Here is a 21,287-nt window from a genome sequence, read left to right on the forward strand (position 1 = left end):
AAATACACCAAATCAGGGGGTACAGGGTGACATGGGATGGACGTCATTCGAGGGCAGGGAAGCCAGCAGCAAGATAGAATTTGAGGAGCGATTGAGAGAAATGGCAGAAAAGCGGTGGGCAAGGAGAGTTTTCAGTTATTTGTACATGAGGAATGTTGATACAAAATGGAGGAAGCTGACCAGAAAACTGTCAATCAAATATTTGGACTGCAGTAGGGGTGCAAACCAGGAAACAGCGGTTAAGAAAAAGGTTAAGGAAACAGAGAGGGGTCTGTGGAAAACAGGGATGCAGACGAAATCAGCACTGGGAACATACCGAACTTTCAAGCAAGAAATTGCCAAAGAAAATATCTACGATAATTCTAGGGGAAGCTCTTTGTTGTTTGAAACCAGGACAGGAGTATTGCGGACTAAGATGTACCGAGTCAAGTACCAAGGTATAGACACGTTGTGCTGTGCGTGTGGAGAAGAAGAGGAAACGGCTGAACACCTCATACTTTTCTGTAAAGGGCTTAACCCTACAGTGCAAGGCAACGGGGCTGATTTTTTCAAAGCATTGGGGTTTAGGGACAGTGAAGGCAAAATAGACTTTAAGCGGGTAGAAATAACCAAACAGAGGTTATCTGATTGGTGGATAAAATCAAGGCAGGGGTGAAATTTCACCCACCACAAAGTACAAAATATGTTAATAGTCATGGCTAGGTGGCGTATGCCACCGCCCGGTTTAAAGGGTTCAGCCTCATCCATCCATCCAAGCAGGGTGCGTTCAAGAAAAAAATAGTTTTTAGGCTGTTGCCCCTGGGCAACAGTGGGCACCAAAGGGTTAAGCAGTACAGAAGCACAGATTGTTGTGTGTAAATGCTGTATGTCAGAATAAGTATTTCAGTGACAACACTCACTCATAGTGACAGGTGTGTTTTTAAATTTAAAACAATTGTGCATGCCCAAAAGTTCAACCCATTTTAGCATCTTGTGGATTTGATTAGCTGAAGAACTGGGAAAGAAATTCCAAGAAATTGGTTTACGAAGAAAATGAGCAGCGTCAGAGTGTGTGGTAACAACATTGGTCACGTGCTCCGCAGTTTTAAAAAGTGCATGGTAGTACTCTTTACGCTCTATGCAGACAGGAAGCGTAAGGGCTGAGTGCAAATTGAAGTGATATGAAAGATATGCCAACTTGCAAGTTTCTGAAGCGTCCCTCTGACTACTGTAAGCGCGTGACTAAATATTGGCTGAGTGACAGTTAAGAAAGTTGCATTGTGACCGTGTGCTCTTAATCGACGAAGCAGCAGATCCCTTGGACGCCAGGCACTGCGTCGCCGTAACACCTGTCGAAGATGGGACCGAGATTGACTTTAGTGACCCATTGTGTTCGGAGAACCACGACGGAAGCCTGTACGAAGTGACCGCAGATGAAACCTGCCAAGCGACCGGGTGAGTCAAAGACGTCTGACAGATACTTTAGCGATGCGCACCACGGTACTCGCGAAAGGGTGATAGCGATATGAAAGGCGCATGCAAATTGGAGGAAGTCGGCACGCGTTAAGCTTCGCTACTAGAATATTTTTAAAAGCCGAATCATCTAAGTAAAAGCGGCAAAGCCCAAAGCAGGGCCATGCCAAGGAATTATTTTCGAGAGGGCTTTTGTGGATACAACGGTGGCCATTATGAAATTTTTCTATTACCTTATTTTCGCGTATGAATCAAGTGCATTACTGACATATGATAGTATATATAAGCACATAATGCATTTATTGGCAAATATGTAAAGTCTGCTGAGCAATATATTACCGCAGCCTTATTAATTTCAGGAGTTTTTAGGACCACCTAAACTTCCCCCTGCTTACGGGCCTGGTCCATAGTGCTTGGGGTAACTGTCAGAGTCGGTGGCGTGCTGTCAGGTCACCCCCTGCAGTGTCGCAGGCTAGAAGCGGCGTAAAGTGGTGAACTTAGTATTTAATTGCTTGGCTAAAAAAGGTGAAATACTGTACATGGGAATGGGCATCTATATAGTAAGGAAACCGACTGCAGAAACAGTCAAGCAACAAATGACTGGGATAGACGCAAGCGCTGTCTGTCCTGCAGCTATATATAACTCTCAGACCTGGGTAGTGCGGCGTGCGATGTTTCTTTGTAGATATTTTGTTTGTTTTACTTTTGCCTGATTCCCATCATTGTTCCTTCGCTGCCTATGCGTCGTGCGATTGGCGGTCATGTATTCACAAATTTGTGTATAGGTATCAACTCAATGTCTCTTTCTGTCACTGTTATATAAGTCCCTTGTCTGTTTCCGCGCTGTAGTCGCTTTTATTGTGGATTTCCAACTAGCCCATTCTTATGCTCTGCACCTACCATGTGTCTCATGTAACTTGTGCCAAAATTTGAAAATATGCAAGTGCTAGGTAACTGGACAGAACCAAGGTTTGCCGTCGCTCGGAGCAAGTCGGACTATATTCTTTGTGTTTTGCCTAATTACATGAGTAGTTATTATTAACAAATCAACTTCAATAAATGTCATGTTCAGAGCAAAAGTGTCAATGAGAAAATTGTAGACCACCCTGGAAAATTCCCGATCCAGCTTTCTGTTGTTCAATAAGTTCTACATAACAGTTTTTTTTCCCCCCAAGCCTGAAACAAAGCCAGCGAAACACAAAAAAAGTGCCGTGCGATTAGCCAGACGCTTGGTTTATATTTTCGTGTCATTCGTGCACTTGTTTTGGTTTTGTTGTCGCTGCCGTAGGTTCACCTTATTATATACGTCGCCCCCGCTCAAGTCGCGCTCTCTGTTCGAACGCCCTCTTTTTGTGACTACCGTAAAGCTGCTGACGATTGCTGTTATGGGTTCTGCCAGCTCTAAGCACCACCCAGGTCGCTCTACAAAACTAGCTATACTTTACATAAATACCGGAGTTAGTTCGTCTTTCTGCATGTTATGTTGCCAAATGTTTAACACTCGTAATAGAAGTCGATCGCTAATAGTGGCCATAGAGAATTACAGTAAAAGCGTATGTTTATTTAAAGTGCATATCGCTGTTACCGCGAAGCTAGGTTCTACTCATGATATTGAAGGAATTATTGTACCAGTAAGGGGCTCTCAAAGGGGCACCGACAAGCTACTCCCAAGTTAACGGGACCGGTTCTGTGGATGACAAGAAGTGGCATGGCACGACAAGGCTCGAAGTGCAGTCTGCTTGTGCCGACCCAGATGCGGCGCTGTATATTATACCGCATGCCAAACCAGAATAAGTCAAAAAAGGTGCAAATACTTGGTTGGTTTTCTATGGACTGTACGCAAAAAAAAAAAAAAACGAGAAAAAAAGAAACGATTGCTTAACTCGAACCGTCCAGATCTTCCGCGGCCCTCACCAAAGGTTGCTTGGCTCAGCGAGGGTTCCAGAGTGACTGGTTGCTCCGGCACAAGCAGATATTTTACTTAGGTATGCCAGTTTCACGTGAAAACATGCAGGGCTCACACCATGTAACTGGGAAGGAGATTTTTTGGGGGTCTATTTACAGGCTGATAACAATGATGAGGACACAAAGAAAAGTTCACACATGATGCAGCTAATATGCCGCTCATGGCAAGTCGTTGAAATGTCAGTTTCGAGATTGCACACAGATTTACAAAGTGCCAGTAAGCAGAATTACTGAATGGCCCAAATAATGCAACATGAACGATGAATGATTTAAATCATGCAAGTGGTAATGAATGTCACTTTTGTAACATGTGCCTTTTAATTTTAATATTTTGGTGCACCTATAATTGTGATTTTCTTTTCTTTGACAAGTTTTGTTACGACAAACAGATTTTCCTAATCCCTTCGAGTTTGTCTTAACGGCAGCACACTCATTCAGTGCAGTTAGGGTGCTTGGGGCTGGGACGCGATATTAGAAGACTTCCTGTGTCTTTACACATGAGTTTCTTCTCCACACAAGCGGCGTGTCCGTGAACGGCAGTGGCGGTGGCCGGCGGGAGCGGCGCAAGCAGCATCGCTACCCCACAACGTTCAGTGACTTCCAGCTCAAGGAGCTCGAGAAAGCGTTCAAACAGAGCCGCTATCTGGACAGGTTCGCCAGGGAGGAACTGGCTGCCAAGATACAGCTGACCGAAGCGAGAGTGCAGGTGAGGACAGCTCTGGACCCCCCTGAAGCCGACTTAACCCCCCCTTTTGTTTAACCCCTTTTTTTCCTTACGCATTTGAGTGCTACAACTAAGATGTAAGACGCGCAATCATCTGCACACTCGCAAAAAGCACATTTTTTTTACAACTTCCCATGAAGAAATCGAAATTAGTGCTGTTTAGATGGTATTGGCAAACTGTCAACCCCCCCATGGCAGAGATCCTGGGTGCGCTACTGATTCTTCGCGTACAGATGGTGTGTTTTACGTCCGGCTGTTAGAGTTAGTAGAGTTAGTCGGTTAGTTAGTTAGAGATTAGTAGAAGGCGACTGGAGGTTTGGTGGCAGAAAAGTAGGGAGACTGTAAAGAAAGGAAGCGTACAACACCAAGGTTCCCAAAGTTTGATGCTGGGGATGTTTTGTCTGTATAAAAAAAAAAAAAAGAACGAGATAGGTAGAGCATTAGGCAAAATAAGAAAAGTAGCTTGGTGGCGCAACCCACCGCTCCGTTTGCAAGGAGATGCTTAAAGGAGACGCTCATAGCATATTGTAACAGACGCTCGGACTGACCAATTGCCGGTCTTGATCGGCAGGCTAAACCCGCCTGTTGCTACAACCCACCACCACCACCACCACGCTCATAGCATCCATCCATCCATCCTGGTTTCCCTATGACTCAGCTGTTACACTTTAGGCCTTGTTACAATTCCACGCATAAAAAATTCTGCATTTCTGTCTCGCCGCTATGGTACCCCCATATGTTCTGAAAAATTCGCCACAGGTTCAAGTGTGTGAGCGGTAACATACGGCGGCACGTAAATGCAGGTGTGGTTCCAGAACCGGCGGGCCAAGTCCCGCAAGCAGCAGTGCCACGACGCCAAGCGGCCGTCTTCCTTGCTTGCCGAAGCCAGCATCCTGGCCAGCGAAGGCAATATCGACTCGGCGGTCGCCGTCGACGGGCTGGCCGGCATACGCGTAGACGTCCTCAAAGGTCTCCTCAGTGAGTATATACTTGCCTCGTGCCGCTTCGAACTTGCATATTACTCGCCTTTTATTGTATATGCGTGTGCACATAATGGAAGTGCGCGAACGTAGTACTGCATGTGGGTGGAGGATGCTGTCAAGCAGAAATGAAACGAAAAAAAAAAAAAAAACAGCATGTTACACTCCTGCAACACGTAAAGGTGAAAGCCTGCTCCACACTTGGTTATGCATAGAGTTATACTACCTGAGGGGTCAGACTTCTTTACGTTGCATCCTCTCAGTTGTGGAAAGCACTGAGGTGGCTGTTTGGTCATGTTGGTAAGACACGAAAGAACTTTTTGCGCACAAAGCGAGGACAGAGAAGAGGCTAAGACACACGAGCTCGTGTGTCTTAGCCTTTCTCTGTCTCGCTTTGGTTTTTGACGATTGGTTTTTTGACGATTTTTGACGATTTGCGCCATGCTCACCACGATTGTCTCTTAAGGATGTCGCCAGAATTCTGCGTAAAAATGTTGCAGTTCGCCTCGACAGGCGAAGCGTGGATTGCGATAGCAAATTAGTAGACATCTATACGAAGTGGTGGCGTGGAGCCGAGGCAGAATACCCGGCTTCAAATCTGAAGGTCGTAAGTTCGAATCCTACTCCAGTCCACCACATATTCAGGCATGGAGTGGTGCCTGACACCGGCAAGAAAAAAAATATATCACCGAGAGCTAGTGGGGCTATACTAGTTCAGGTGCAACCAAACTTGGACGGCCCACTAAGCTTCATCAAAGTCACTCCCTCACCAGAACAGGAATTGGCCTCCCTGGTGCAGTATTCGGCCACTACCTCCTTCATGACTCCGACAATTAACCCATGGCCCTCAGTTCCCAGTGGCTGCGGAGCACCTGACCAAGGCGGCGGTCAGACCTGCTACGCGGCAGAGGGTGCTAAGAATCTCTGGGTCAAGACAGGCCGCCAATGGAAACTGAACCTGGCAACGTTCAACACGCGCACCCTCTCGAGTGAGGCTAGCTTAGTAGGACTATTTGAAGAATTATGAGGCATTTCCTGGGATATTACTGGCCTTAGTGAGGCTAGAAGAAGTGGTGAGGCTTACACAGTGCTGACTAACGGCCACGTCCTCTGCTACAGAGGTCTTCCAGATAAGAAAGAATCCGGGGTAGGATTTCTAGCGCATAACAACATAGCGGGCAACATTGATGAATTCTACAGCAATAATGAGAGGGTAGCAGTCGTCGTAATAAAGCTGAATAGGAGGTACAAAATGAAGGTAGTACAAGCCTATGCCCCAACCTCTAGTCACGATGATGAAGAAATAGAACAGTTTTATGAAGATGTTGAATTAGCGATGAGAAAGGTGCAAACTCAGTATACTTTAGTCATGGGCGACTCTAGAGGTCTAGGATTTCTCTCAATTTGAAGAGAGAGAAAGAGTGAAATTAGTCAAGAGGAAACAGGCCAACCTAGAGGCAGTAAGGGTAAAAGCAGGCCAATTCACGCTGGTGCTTGCAAACAAATAAATATGCAGCTTTAGAAAAGGAAGATAAAGACAACATAGAGGTAATGAATGAAACCGTAACTAGGTTGATCTCAGAAGCAGCAATTGAAGTTGGAGGTAGGGCACCAAGGCAACCAATAGGTAAACTCTCCCAAGAAACAAAGGACCTAATAAAGAAATGACAGAAGATGAAAATGTCCAACTCAAGAGATCAGATAGAATTCGCTGAACTGTCAAAACTAATCAACAAGAAAAAAGTAAGGGATGTTCGAAATTATAACGTGGGAAACATTGAGGAAGCCGTAAAATATGGACGCAGCATTAAATCAGTAAGAAGAAAGCTTGGCATAGGACAAGGCAAGATGTATGCACTGAAAGATAAGCATGGTAATATCATCAGCAATTTCGATGACATAGTAAAAGCAGCGGAAAAATTCTATACTGACCTGTACAGTGCCCAAAACAGCCAAGCTGCTTTCATTCAAAATAGTGATGAACCGGATACAGAGGCTCCTTCTATAACTAGCGCTGAAGTTAGAAGGGCCTTGAAAGACATGACCAGGGGAAAAGCTGTTGGAGAAGATAGAATAACAGTACATTTAATCAAAGAGGGAGGAGATATCATGCTTGAAAAGCTTGCGGCCCTTTATATGCGATGCCTCACAACTTCATGTGTACCAGAGAGCTGGAAGAATGGCAACATTATACTAATCCATAAGAAGGGAGACGTTAAAGAACTGAAGAATTATAGACCCATTAGCTTGCTTTCAGTATTGTATAAACTATTCACCAAGATAATTTCCAATAGAATCAGGGCAACACTTGACTTCAGCCAACCAAGAGAACAGGCTGGCTTCAGGAAGGGATATTCTACGATGGATCATATCCATGTCATAAATCAGGTAATCGAGAAATCTGCGGAGTACAATCAACCTCTCTACATGGCTTTCATAGATTATGGAAAGGCATTTGATTCAGTAGAGATACCAGCAGTCATAGAGGCATTGCGTAATCAAGGAGTACAGGAGGCATACGTGAATATCTTAGCAAACATCTACAAGGATTTCACAGCCAGCTTGGTTCTCCACAAGAAAAGTAGAAAGTTACCTATCAAGAAAGGGGTCAGGCAAGAAGACACAATCTCTCCAATGCTATTCACTGCATGCTTAGAAGAAGTATTCAAGCTCTTAGACTGGGAAGGCTTAGGAGTGAGGATCAACGGCGAATATCTCAGCAACCTTCGGTTTGCAGATGACATTGTCCTATTCTGCAACAATGGAGACGAATTACAACAAATGATTGAGGACCTTAATCGTGAAAGTGTAAGAATTGGGTTGAAGATGAATATGCAGAAGACAAAGATAATGTTCAATAGCCTGGCAAGGGAACAAGAATTTAGGATCGCCAGTCAGCCTCTAGAGTCTGTAAAGGAGTACGTTTACCTAGGTCAATTACTCACAGGGGACCCTGATCACGAGAAAGAAATTTACAGAAGAATAAAATTGGGTTGGAGTGCATACGGCAGGCATTACCAAATCCTGACTGGGAGCTTACCACTGTCGTTGAAGAGAAAAGTGTACAATCATTGCATTCTACCGGTGCTAACATACGGGGCAGAAACTTGGAGGTTAACAAAGAAGCCCGAGAACAAGTTAAGGACCGCAAAAAGAGCGATGGAACGAAAAATATTAGGACTAACGTTAAGAGACAGGAAGAGAGCGGTGTGGATCAGAGAACAAACGGGGATAGCCGATATTCTAGTTGACATTAAGCGGAAGAAATGGAGCTGGGCAGGCCATGTAATGCGTAGGATGGATAACCGGTGGACCATTAGGGTTACAGAATGGATACCAAGAGAAGGGAAGCGCAGTCGAGGTCGGCAGAAAACCAGATGGGATGATGAAGTTCGGAAATTTGCAGGCGCAAGTTGGAATACGTTAGCGCAAGACAGGGGTAATTGGAGATCGCAGGGACAGGCCTTCGTCCTGCAGTGGACATAAAATATAGGCTGATGATGATGATGACGATGATGATGATGATGATGATACGAAATAGGGATAGTAATTTTATCGGCCGTGTAAACTTGTAAAAATTCATTTAATAACTAAGTAACTAAATTAACAAGCACGGTGTCAGCGCGCGAATGAAATGAACTTCGTGCTGTCTGCGTAAACGCAAACGGAGCAGCAAGAACACAGCACGCACAAAGGTATGAGCCGTTGGCGCTCTGCCCCCCACACAGATCCTTTCAACATAGTGAGCGCGCGACCGTGAAATACGCAATTGCTGCCGGAGTACAACTACGCCCTCCTCCCTCCCCTCCCCCCAGTGCTTTGCACGCGACGGAAGACGGCGTGCGCGTGACTGAGACGCGATCGCCGGCTACCCTCGCACGCTTTCATTCGCACATGCAGCAAGCTGCGCGCGGCGACGGTGTTATCGCCCTTGGACTTTATACGGAGCATCACGGCGACGCCAACGCCGGCGGCAGAAATACGCCTGGCGCGTCTATATAATTGCTATTGCATTAAAAGAAGGCCGAAGTAACAGGTTTCCTAAGCAAACTACAAAATACCGGATGCATTGCTGAAAGTCCGGCTCACCTCACCGTTTTCGAAGTAGTGCTCGAAGGTCGAAAGGACAGGATGCTTCGCAAGTGCCACAGGAGTACCCATCATGATACAATTGCCACCAGCGTAGCTACGCAGCACGGTCAGTGCACAGTCATGGCGTCGCGATGAAAGCAACAGCGCCGACGCTCAGTCCAGGCAGCAGGCGGATTACAGAGAAACAAGTAAGATAAGAGGTCAACGGAACGCTGAGCAGAAGCGGTAACGGAACCAACCAAAATGGGCACTCGATACGGCGTCGATCTCCCTCGCTTCTCGCGACGCTGCAGAAGCTGGCGAGGTCGAAACCGTAGGGTCTTGCCATGTCTAACCATCGTCACAAGGGTGACAGGGAAACCTTACGGGCCATCGCGACGTCACGAGATGGCGGTGAACGCACACCATGGAGTTAGCGCTGTGCTGCAGGAACTGCAGGAATTTACGGTAGTAGTAACTTTGTACCCAGAAGCATATTCACGCTATTTATATTTCCTGATGTGAACAAGCTTCTGATGAAGATTTAGTGCTGAAAATGTGCAATGTATATCAGAAGGTGCGTGCGTGGGTGTGCGTGCGTGTTTCAGCGCGTTTGCGTGTGCCTACTCATTGTTTGTGTGTGCGTGTATATGTGCATGTTTGTGTGCCTGTGGGCGTGTTTGTGTGTGTGTGTGTTCGTGCGTGTTCGTGCGTGTGTGCACGTGTGTGTATGCTTGCGTGTGCGTGTTCTTGTGCGTGCATGTATGTGTGCGCGCGTGTTTCGTGTAACAGCGTGTGTGTTTGGTGCGTGTGTGCGTGTGCTTTCGTCCGAAAGGTACCAAGGCTAGGTAGGTATCAAGGCACCCTATACATTGGACCACAGCGACTGTCCGCAGCGTTTGACGAGCCACGGCCGCGCCGGAACGCGATCACATGTGCTCGCGTATAAGCGTGGCCGTGAACGCCATGGCGTTCTTTCGGTCATCTCCGGCCACGCCTCCGGCTGATGACATAGCGTCGCACACTCCAGGGGTGCTGCATCTTTAAACTTGTGCTAGAGGGTGTTGATGGTACTGAATGCTGTGAGCTCCCCAGTGAGGTCTCCCTCACTTTCCTTCAAAACCCCCTCCATCCTGCCCTAGCTTTAGGAGGAAAACGAAGCCCAGGAGAAACAGAGAGGGGGAGCGTGTCGCGCTCTTGCGCCGCAAATTCTAGATTGAGCGGCGGCTACTTGTACTGCCTGCGCTGAGATGGCTTCGAACTGACGCTGCGGACGTAACAGGAGCGTACGGGAAGCGGGCATGTGTGCGTGTGCGGAGGATGTGAGAGGGGTTGAATTGACCTTGGCCGGTATTCTGTAGCGGTGCCTTTCCGATGCTGATGCTTTTTCGTGCTTTTCGCGCTTGGTCAGTGGTCAGAGTGAAGGTCCGCTTGCGTTATGAACGGTATCAGCCGGCCGTGAGCGGTGGATGATAAGACAAGCATAGAATAAAGCATAACGCATCGCAAACGTAAAGGGCTGTTAACGGCACACGATTTCGTGTGCCGTTTACAGCTGCGGTTGCCGCTCACTGATTCATTATTTACCGCTCACTGGCATTCATTCGCGACCACAGTGTTATGGTTACAATAAGCCGTGCAGCTGAACTCGTTGATTTACCCTCCTCGAAGACTTCATCTTTCGCGATCTCCGTGTTTATCTAGTTTGTCTGCAATTAGTAACGAGTTGAGCTGACGGCCAAATTGGGCGCGTCAACAGAAATGGGGATTCCGCGGAGCCGCTGAAACAATTTCTCGGCCATGGAACACAACTGGTATGGCCTGCTTCAGAAGTGCAAGCGTCTCTACCGAGGTTGCGGCAATTACCAGCACATGCCCATCGTCTAATCCCCTTCTCGCACACATCCCAACTCGTGAGTCGTAACAATATGCTAGTGACGTGCGCTGATGTAGGTAGTAATTATTAGAAAAATCGCGCAATCTATTGATCACTAGTGGTCGCCCTATGTGCTTGAACCGTTCCGCGCCGAACCGGTAACCGGTATTATTTTTTTCGGTTCAAGGTCCGTTCGGGTTCAGCCATGTTCCAGGAATGTCGGTTGGGGTTCGGGTTCAGTTCCGCACAAAATTCCAGTTCGGGTATACTTTTTTGTTCGGTTTCGGGTTCGATTCGACAGCCTGCACAGGATATGTCCTCTACTGAAGGGCGCATAGTACATATAGACAATGCAGAACGTGGACACGTTTTAAAATGCTGTCTTGATGCATCAGCAGCTTTTACCGGGCTGAAAGCAATATGCTTGTGTTCTTGTGCATATGTGCCAAGAACTCTTGCGTCTGTATGGGCACATCCGTGTCGGCAAAAGTGGTTCCCTACTATAGGTCATAAAGCAAACACAACAAAAAACACCCGTGTACTTAGATTTAGGTGCACGTTAAAGAACCCCAGGTGGTCCAAATTTCCGGAGTCCCCCACTACGGTGTGCCTCATAATCAGATCGTGGTTTTGGCACGTAAAACCCCATAATTAAATTATTTAACAATCGGAATGCACATCCAGCCACTGTGAAATTGTTAGTGAATCAACTTTTCTTTGTATGTTTCAGGTGATCTCTCCTTGACTCTTTCGCGGATCCAACACAAATAGGCGTCGTTGAGCCACTCATGGAAGGCTTCGGTAACGGATGTGTCACCGGCAGCTGCGATATCAGCACCGCCGGGTTAGCGACAGACGGCGCCGCCGCTGTCACCGCAGGATTCAGTGCCCCCGACTTTGAGTTGCACCCACAACCGGCGCACTCGACACAAGCCACAGAAACGCAAAACCAACCAGGCAACACGTCTGGCGCCGTGGCGCCGGACGGCGACTTGCTGCAGATCGCGTTCGGCTCAGCCGTGGAAGACTTGACGCCGCCCTCTTCGCTGGTCGACTGCGGTGACAGCACGCTCAGCGATTCCGTACAGAGCATGTTCGTCGAGATGTGCTTTCCCAGTGACATGCACGAGGGTGAACTGTGAACGTGAAGCACCGACAGCGGTCTTAAGCACTGTTTTGACGGTCTCTAGGAAAACGTGTTGCGCCTAAGGCACCGAACTGTATCACTGTTGAACGCTGTGCTCTGGACACTATTCGTGTTTCGTTTCTAGTATTAAGATCATACCTTTCAGTCTTGCCTATTGTTCGAACAGCCACGCATAGCAGGCGGAAGGCACCCGATGCCATAGACACGCTGCACTCTTCTTTAAGCTGATACTGATGGAGCAAACTTTGTACTACCATGCCTGTGCATCGAAAGCGTTTGGTCCACGGAGGTGGATGCAAGGGTGCGGCCTACGGTTACTTGCGCGCTGCATCAGGGCCCGGCCACAATGTCTGCAGAGCCACTTACTCTGCAGAATGAAAGGGGTCACCTCTTTATCCCGGCCATACATCCAATGCCACTGATGCTGTGGCGCCTCGCAACCGATCCCACTCACGCGATGCCTGTCGATGTATGCAACACGACCGACTTGAGTTCAGATCAGCTTTGCCGAAATTGATGCCCCCTGTAAGGACCGAACTCGTGGTGCGTTCACCGCAAACACTTCGCCGTACCGTATAGATTTGCAAAAATGAAAGTGGTAATGGCAAGGTAAACTTCCTTTGATCTTGTGATCGCTTGTGATCGCAACAGCAGGTGGCATGTAACATGGTGCCCCACGACAGTCACGTTTCGCTGTCGACGAACGTTTCGTTGGCCACACTGCTGTACCAGCTGGTTGTGTGCCATGGTCAGTTGTTACAGCTCTCATTGTGAAGTGAGACACACGCCGTAAACAGAAGGTCGCGCATGGGCTTAACTTCCTTTTGCTAAACGTGGTGTAACGTTTGACGGTGAAACGAAGGGAATGCTGGTTTATATTATTTGACCTGGGTACGTGCTTGGAAATGAGAGCAGATAAACTCCAGGTTCGTGAGCAACAACGGGTTCCAGTTTCATCGCTACACGGTTATATTTTCGCTGTATTTGTAGAGTCTGAGACAGGCGATGAATAAGTCCAGAAGGAGGGAAGAAAAATCACGCGAGCCAGTAACGCCCTCTGTACAAGGCAAATTGCGGCTTAGCAAAGTGCCCTGTCGTTCGCACGCAATCACAAGTTCTCGCAACAGGCGGGAAGCACTGAGCGCGAAATTAAATGGTGTAGTGTGCTCTGAGTTTTTAACGAAGAGAAGGCTGATAAAAAAGGTAAAGAATGGACGCCAACTGGGATCGTCGTTGCTGGCACAAGTACGAGCAGAGATGCCTGTTCAATAGCTGTGCTTCAATTGTATTCATGTTATAAAAATAAACGTCATGAAATGCGCACTATGTGCAGCTTCTTTAGCTTGTACACCTTTTAGAACATGCATAAACGATTGCAAATGCATTTACCAGTAAAAAGCAAGGGTGTTTTTGGCGCGATGTCTTGGTCGGGTGAAATGCTATTTCTACAGCGTTCGTTTTTTTCTTCTTTCTCCATCAGCTAACCGTTGGGAATGTGGCATACGGCGTGACTGAAAGATAACTTTGGACAATGGTACGTGGTGTCACAGTCGCTCGAAGTAGCCACATTTAACTACTAACGTCGATGTCTCCTTACAGAGAATTAAGATAGCATTTTATTACAGGCACATGCCAGGTCAAGGGGCTTTAAATAGGGGGTGGTTTACGTGCACGTGAACGAACAAGCAGCGGTGCTATATACTGTTTTTTTTTTCTGCAACTCATAATACTCATCTTTCTCTGATTAACGTGCGCTGTGCGTTTAAAGGAGTACTCACACATATTTTCATTTGTAGATGTTCTACTACTCGCTTTTCGCATCTAAAAGGATTGTGCTTAGCAAGTGTGAACGTTAAGAAAGAACTATAGGTAGGGTTTAGCATTTTCGGTTTTTATTCTCACATTATTCAGCGTAATTTTTGGCTTCTATTTCCGCCTGAAAATTTGGCTATTCGCAGAATAACACGCACAATACGCAGAATAACAACGTTTTTGAGAAGCAGTCTAGCGAGGGCACAATGTCATATGGCTTAAGAGTGAGCTCTCATATTCGAAGTTTCAAACACAAATAGGAATGGTACTTTATTTGTAACTCTAGGGGGGTGCAGCGCTCAAACGAATATTGAAGATAAAGAAAATTGTTCGGAAACCATCGACGATGATTGTCAATGTAAGCGAATATAACGAACGAACGAATGAACGATTTCGATTTCGATTTCCATTTCAACTTCCATTTCTATTGCTCCACTGCCAGATCTAAACCTTCAGACACATCAAAGCTCACGCTGAATAGCACGCGCGTATCAAGGAGCTATTGACCCTTTTCGCGGAGCATTTTGTTTGAGAGAAACGAGATGGCGCTCATGGCGGCGCGCCATACCTCTCCTCAGCGACCGCGCACGAATACGAAACCATCACCGCTTCTACCTTGCGATCAGCTGTCGGAAATGCAACGGAGTTTTCGCTAACACAATGTGCTCCAATCATGCTAGATTGAATCATGTGGATTGAAGACGTGTGCAGTAGTTGGCTGCAAAAATAGTGACTGGCATGTTAAGGAATAGAATGAATCTGTGTGGCCAATTTCGCGGACCGCTGCTGCAACTGTCTGAACGTGTTACCGGCACTTCGTAATGTACGACTTTCCTCAAGGATACAGAAATTTGCTCATCCGCCAGCCTTGTATCGCTAACCTTCAAAGAAAGGGCTTCAGCAACAGAACGTCGGCAAGAGTGAGTCATCATCATCATCATCAGCCTATATTTATGTCCACTGCAGGACAAAGGCCTCTCCCTGCGATCTCCAATTACCCCTGCCTTGCGCTAGCGTATTCCAACTTGCGCCTGCGGATTTCCTAACTTCATCATCCCACCTGACTTTCTGCCGTCCTCGAGTGCACTTCCCTTCTCTTGGTATCCATTCTGTAACCCTAATGGTCCACTGGTTATCCATCCTACGCATTACATGGCCTGCCCAGCTCCATTTCTTCCGCTTAATGTCAACTAGAATATCGTCTACCCTTGTTTGTTCTCTGATCCACACCGCTCTCTTCCTGTCTCTTAATGTTACTCCTAAGATTTTTCGTTCCATCGCTCTTTGTGCGGTCCTTAACTTGTTCTCGAGCTTCTTTGTTGTCACTCCGGACTGCTTCACCAAGTACAAAACTATTAGCATATACATCATTAGTTCGCTCAATTCTTGAATATGGTATTATAGCTTGGTTTCCACACACGAAAAGATGTATTGATAAATTAGAAGCAGTACAAAGAAAAGCAATTAGATTTGTATACAACAAGTATCGACGCCGTGATTCGCCTTCTGAACTCCTTGCAAGAGCAGGTCTTTTTACAATAAACAAACGAGCAAAGCTTCTACGACTCAAGTTCGCATTCCAGCTATTAAATAATGAAGTAAACGGAAATAGCCGCCGACTTCTGTCGTTCTCAGAGACCAGGCCCACTAGAACAAAACATAGTAAACACTTGAAAGAGTATAGATTCCACAATGACACATTTAAGTTCTCATTTTTTCCACGGGCAATAACAGAATGGAATGCACTACCAGAAGACGTCGTTGGTAGCAGTTCAAGTGATATATTTGTCTCAAGACTAACTAATTATATTTCTCTACTGCCTTAGCTTGAAAGATTAAAAGTATATATCAGTGTTTTTCAAGTGTTTTTCATGCCAGTGATTGTTTGTGAAAAGGTTTCTTTTTTATGTTTACAGTGTTATTATTACCTTTGTGTATATGAATTGCATACATTTATATGACTTGCAGGAAAGTGTCTGTACTGCCTTTATTACTTGTCCACAATATTTGGAATTGTTATTAACAGAAACTGTTTGGTAATGTTATTAACGGAAACTGTTAATCAAGTTTGATACCACTCTCACAGTTGTATTTGTGTCCCGACCCTGCTACAGCCTTACATATAAGGCTAGCAGTATGTATTAAATAAATAAATAAAAATAAACCTCCAAGTTTCTGCCCCATATGTTAGCACCGGTAGAATACAATGATTGTACACTTCTCTTTTCAACGACAGTGGTAAGCTCTCAGTCAGGATTTGGCAATGCCTGCCGTATGCACTCCAACCCAATTTTATTCTTCTGTAAATTTCTTTCTCATGATCAGGGTCCCCTGTGAGTAATTGACCTAGATAAACATACTCCTTTACAGACTCTAGAGGCTGACTGGCGATCCTGAATTCTTGTTCCCTTGCCAGGCTATTGAACATTATCTTTGTCTTCTGCATATTCATCTTCAACCCAATTCTTACACTTTCTCGATTAAGGTCCTCAATCATTTGTTGTAATTCGTCTCCATTGTTGCAGAATAGGACAATGTCATCTGCAAACCGAAGGTTGCTGAGATATTCGCCGTTGATCCTCACTCCTAAGCCTTCCCAGTCTAAGAGCTTGAATACTTCTTCTAAGCATGCACTGAATAGCATTGGAGAGATTGTGTCTCCTTGCCTGACCCCTTTCTTGATAGGCAACTTTCTACTTTTCTTGTGGAGAACCAAGGTAGCTGTGGAATCCTTGTAGATGTTTGCTAAGATATTCACGTATGCCTCCTGTACTCCTTGATTACGCAATGCCTCTATGACTGCTGGTATCTCTACTGAATGAAATGCCTTTTCATAATCGATGAAAGCCATGTAGAGAGGTTGATTGTACTCCGCAGATTTTTCGATTACCTGATTTATGACATGGATACGATCCATCGTAGAATATCCCTTCCTGAAGCCAGCCTGTTCTCTTGGTTGGCTGAAGTCAAGTGTTGCCCTGATTCTATTGGAAATTATCTTGGTGAATATTTTATACAATACTGAAAGCAAGCTAATGGGTCTATAATTCTTCAGTTCTTTAACGTGCCCCTTCTTATGGATTAGTATAATGTTGGCGTTCTTCCAGCTCTCTGGTACACATGAAGTTGTGAGGCATTGCGGATAAAGGGTCGCAAGCTTTTCAAGCATGATATGTCCTCCATCTTTGATTAAATTTACTGTTATTCCATCTTCTCCAGCAGCTTTTCCCCTGGCCATGTCTTTTAAGGCCCTTCTAACTTCAGCGCTAGTTATAGGAGCCTCTGTATCCGGTTCATCACTATTTTGAATGAAACTAGCTTGGCTGTTTTGGGCACTGTACAGGTCAGTATAGAATTCTTCCGCTGCTTTTACTATGTCATCGAAATTGCTGATGATATTACCATGCTTATCTTTCAGTGCATACATCTTGCCTTGTCCTATGCCAAGCTTTCTTCTTACTGATTTAATGCTGCGTCCATATTTTATGGCTTCCTCAATCTTTCCCACGTTATAACTTCGAATATCCCTTACTTTTTTCTTGTTGATTAGTTTTGACAGTTCAGCGAATTCTATCTGATCTCTTGAGTTGGAAATTTTCATCTTCTGTCGTTTCTTTATTAGGTCCTTTGTTTCTTGGGAGAGCTTACCTACTGGTTGCCTGGGTGCCCTACCTCCCACTTCAATTGCTGCTTCTGTGATCAACCTAGTTACGGTTTCATTCATTACCTCTATGTTGTCTTTATCTTCCTTTTCTAAAGCTGCATATTTGTTTGCAAGCACCAGCCTGAATTGGTCTGCTTTTACCCTTACTGTCTCTAGGTTGGCCTGTTTCCTCCTGACTAATTTCACTCTCTATCTCTTCAAATTGAGAGAAATCCTAGACCTCACTAACCTATGGTCATTGCACTTTACCTTACCTAACACTTCTACATTCTGCACTATGCTTGGATCGGCAGAGAGTATGAAATATATTTCATTCCTTGTTTCTCCATTAGGGCTTTTCCAGGTCCACTTCCTGTTGGTGCGCTTCCTGAAGAATGTATTCATTATCCGGAGCCTATTCCTTTCCGCGAATTCCACTAACATCTATCCTCTTGCGTCCCTAGAATCGATGCCGTAGTTGCCAATTGCTTGCTCGCCAACCTGCTTTTTGCCCACTTTTGCATTGAAGTCGCCCATGACTACAGTATACTGAGTTTGCACCTTTCTCATTGCTAATTCCACATCTTCATAAAGCTGTTCTATCTCTTCATCATCGTGACTGGAAGTTGGGGCGTAGGCTTGTACTACCTTCATTTTGTACCTCCTATTCAGCTTTATTATGACGACTGCTACCCTCTCACTAATGCTGTAAAATTCATCAATGTTGCCCGCTCTGTTGTTTTGGACTAGAAATCCTACCCCGGATTCTCTCTTATCTGGAAGACCTCTGTAGCAGAGGACGTGGCCGTTAGTCAGCACTGTGTAAGCCTCACCAGTTCTTCTAACCTCACTAAGGCCAATAATATCCCAGGCAATGCATGATAATTCCTCAAATAGTCCTGCTAAGCTAGCCTCACTCGAGAGGGTGCGCGTGTTGAACGTTGCCAGGTTGTTTCCATTGGCGGCCTGTCCGGCAGTAGCGCACCCAGGATCTCTGCCAGGGGGGGGGGGGGGGGGGGGGTTGACAGTTCACCAATACCATCTAAACAGCACTAATTTCGATTTCTTCACTGGAAATTGTCAAAAAATGGGCTTTTTGCGAGTGTGCAGACGATTGCGCGTCTTACATCTTAGTTGCAGTATTCAAATGCGTAAGGAAAGAAAAGGGGTTAAACAAAAGGGGGGGTTAAGTCGGCCTCAGGGGGGGGGGGTTACAACCCCGTCGGTGCGCCACTGCTGTCCGGACCCAGAGATTCTTAGCACCCTCTGCCACGTCGCAGGTCTGACCGCCTCCGCAGCCACTGTGGCCTGAGGGCCATGGGTTAATTGTCGGAGTCATGAGGGAGGTAGTGGCCGAATACTGCACCAGGGAGGCCAATTCCTGTTTTGGTGAGGGAGTGACTTTGATGAAGCTTAGTGGGCCTTCCTAGTTTGGTTGCACCTAAACTAGTATAGCCCCACTAGCTCTCGGCAATATGTTTTTTTTTTTTTTTTTTTTTTTTTTTGCTAGTGTCAGGCACCACTCCATGCCTGAAAATGTAGTGGAATGGAGCAGGATTCGAACTTATGACCTTCAGATTTGAAGTCGGGTGTTCTACCTCTACTCCACGCCACCACGTCTGAGAGTACCACTCGTTAAACACTGACAAAGGGAGTAGCGCCGCTTCCTGTCATAGTAAGTTTCGCGCACGTTATCTATACACATCTGTCTCAAATGGCAGGAAAACTTACGCTCACTCTATCGCCAACGTATCAAGAATAAGTGAATGGGCGCACACTTGAATATATGCGCACTGTATACGTACAATAAATGACGGACTACACCTATGGCGCACGAATGGTCGAAGCTGAATGTTTCGTGACGGTCCACAAGAGTAAGCGAGTCACTAGCTGTAATATATGTTTGCTACAAGGTGCCCAATGTACAAAACAGCTACGTTTCAAGCCTTGTGCGCAGCAAGAACAAATATATCGGAACTGAGCACACCCGTGAGTGATTAGGCAGAAAATAATCAGACAGTGGCCGCACCGAGCAACTTCACTGAGTCAGAAACTGACAAGCCACTGCTTCAAAATATTTCCCGAATAAAGAACAAAGAGCAAAACACACTAATCCTGAATGAATTCATATTCAGAAAGCTTGGATAGCTTGGAATACATATTTAGCCCCGCTTTTAGTACAAGCACCATATACGCTGCTTGCGCCGTTTGGACATAGCTTAATCAGCTCCGAAAGCGCTTTTGCATGTTCTATGAAGCTGTGATCAAAGCTTCGTGTCGTCCACCTAGTCATCGTCTACGATATCTCCGAAAACAGAGGTTTTCTAAGTCGCGCCGGCGTCATACACTTCCATTGTAAACAAGGAGGCAACGGAGGCAGTTCAAGCAAGCAATGGACGCGTCACCACGTGATCAAACATGGCAGCGCCCATGGGATCGCCGCGAAAAAGGTCAATAATAGTTGCTATTCGGCGACGAACGCACCCTCCAACTCGGTTGCGCGGCAACGATGAACTTTATTTGTAGCCTAGTTTTATACAAAAGTTGTTTCGAAATGCCAGTCCTGGTGCCATCGAGGTTATTGTGATGTCATAACACAGTAATATTTGCTGACGAAACGTAGCAATAATGCTAGGTATCGCAGCGATCACAGTAAGAGAGCGAGTCAGTCTGTCGTGACGTCATGAACTTTTTTTTTTTTTTTTTTTTTTAATCCAGCGGCCGTGGCTCGTCGAACGTTCCAGCGTAATCGCTGGTGCCCGCGTGCCCTTCACAAAGTACTACACAATTAGCGTCGCACATGTAATCTGATTACACAAAGTTTGGTGATAAAAGACAACTAATAGAACCATCGATATAATTTGAGAAACGTACGATACATGCAGGCGTGTCCTGCGCCGAGCGATTACGTTTAAAATTTGTTAGCCGGTGAAAAGCGGTCACCGGCGAAAGTTAAACAAGTACACGCGTCAATATTATAGTAAATTATTTAGGTAGCTCTAATGTTTGCCAATATTCTTTCGAAGCATTATATTGTTCGGACCTTCATTTAATGCAAAAGAACGATGATAAGTAAAAAAATGTAATGCATATATGCTCCTTTATAAGTAAAACGAAGGAGCTCATTGGCTCAAGTTAGAATTTTTTGTTACAAGGTTTCGCTTTACGCAGACACATGAAGGCAATGACACTAACCTGCAGTTGCTGTTGTGAAAAAAATGATTTCCTATTTGTATAGGTCAATTGTAGCCGAAAAGTTCCCTTCGATATTAAAAAAATAATAATAAACAGTGATTTGACGTGAGCGGAAGGGTGCCGCGAATTCTAGAAATTTGTTGCAGCGCAAAATCAGGCCGTACGTTGTGTCACAGGATGCGTAAGACATCCACACATAGGGCGTACGAGTTTATAAAGACAACGTGTTGTTAATGTATGGCGTGAAAAATCCTCAGGAACATTTGAAAGGGTTAATTACACGTCGTGGATTAACGGACGTGTGTTATTGCTTCCAGCGTAGTCCGATATAAGCGGGATTGGCAGGTTATATATGTGCGGTCAGGGAAGTGCCACACGTCTCAGTTTCACGTCAGTTGGACGTAGGTCAGCGATTCAGAGGC

The 21,287-nt window shown here is 45.7% G+C and overlaps 1 protein-coding gene and 1 long non-coding RNA gene across 3 annotated transcripts in view; one reads left to right on the forward strand and one right to left on the reverse strand.

Annotated features, from left to right (window-relative positions):
- Positions 1-12,768, reverse strand: part of LOC125943229 (uncharacterized) — a 40,580-nt gene extending 27,812 nt beyond the window's left edge. Inside the window, exon 1 of the long non-coding RNA XR_007465676.1 lies at positions 12,635-12,768. This is a non-coding gene — a long non-coding RNA (uncharacterized LOC125943229). The remainder of the gene's footprint in view (positions 1-12,634) is intronic.
- The window catches only part of LOC119442200 (uncharacterized), a 53,622-nt gene extending 37,442 nt beyond the window's left edge, over positions 1-16,180 (forward strand). The window contains exons 7-10 of one of the 2 annotated variants that reach the window (XM_049661961.1): positions 1,287-1,434; positions 3,937-4,123; positions 4,945-5,119; positions 13,696-16,180. In XM_049661961.1, the coding sequence (XP_049517918.1) occupies positions 1,287-1,434; positions 3,937-4,123; positions 4,945-5,119; positions 13,696-13,730 (545 nt within the window). In that variant the 3' untranslated portion in view covers positions 13,731-16,180. Of the gene's footprint in view, positions 1-1,286; positions 1,435-3,936; positions 4,124-4,944; positions 5,120-11,798; positions 13,537-13,695 lie in introns of those variants that run through there. The other variant, XM_037706979.2, reaches the window with a different exon arrangement.
- Positions 16,181-21,287: the final 5,107 nt, after the last annotated feature.

This window comes from Dermacentor silvarum, chromosome 2 (assembly GCF_013339745.2).
Source record: "Dermacentor silvarum isolate Dsil-2018 chromosome 2, BIME_Dsil_1.4, whole genome shotgun sequence".
Classification (NCBI taxonomy): Eukaryota; Metazoa; Arthropoda; class Arachnida; order Ixodida; family Ixodidae; genus Dermacentor; species Dermacentor silvarum.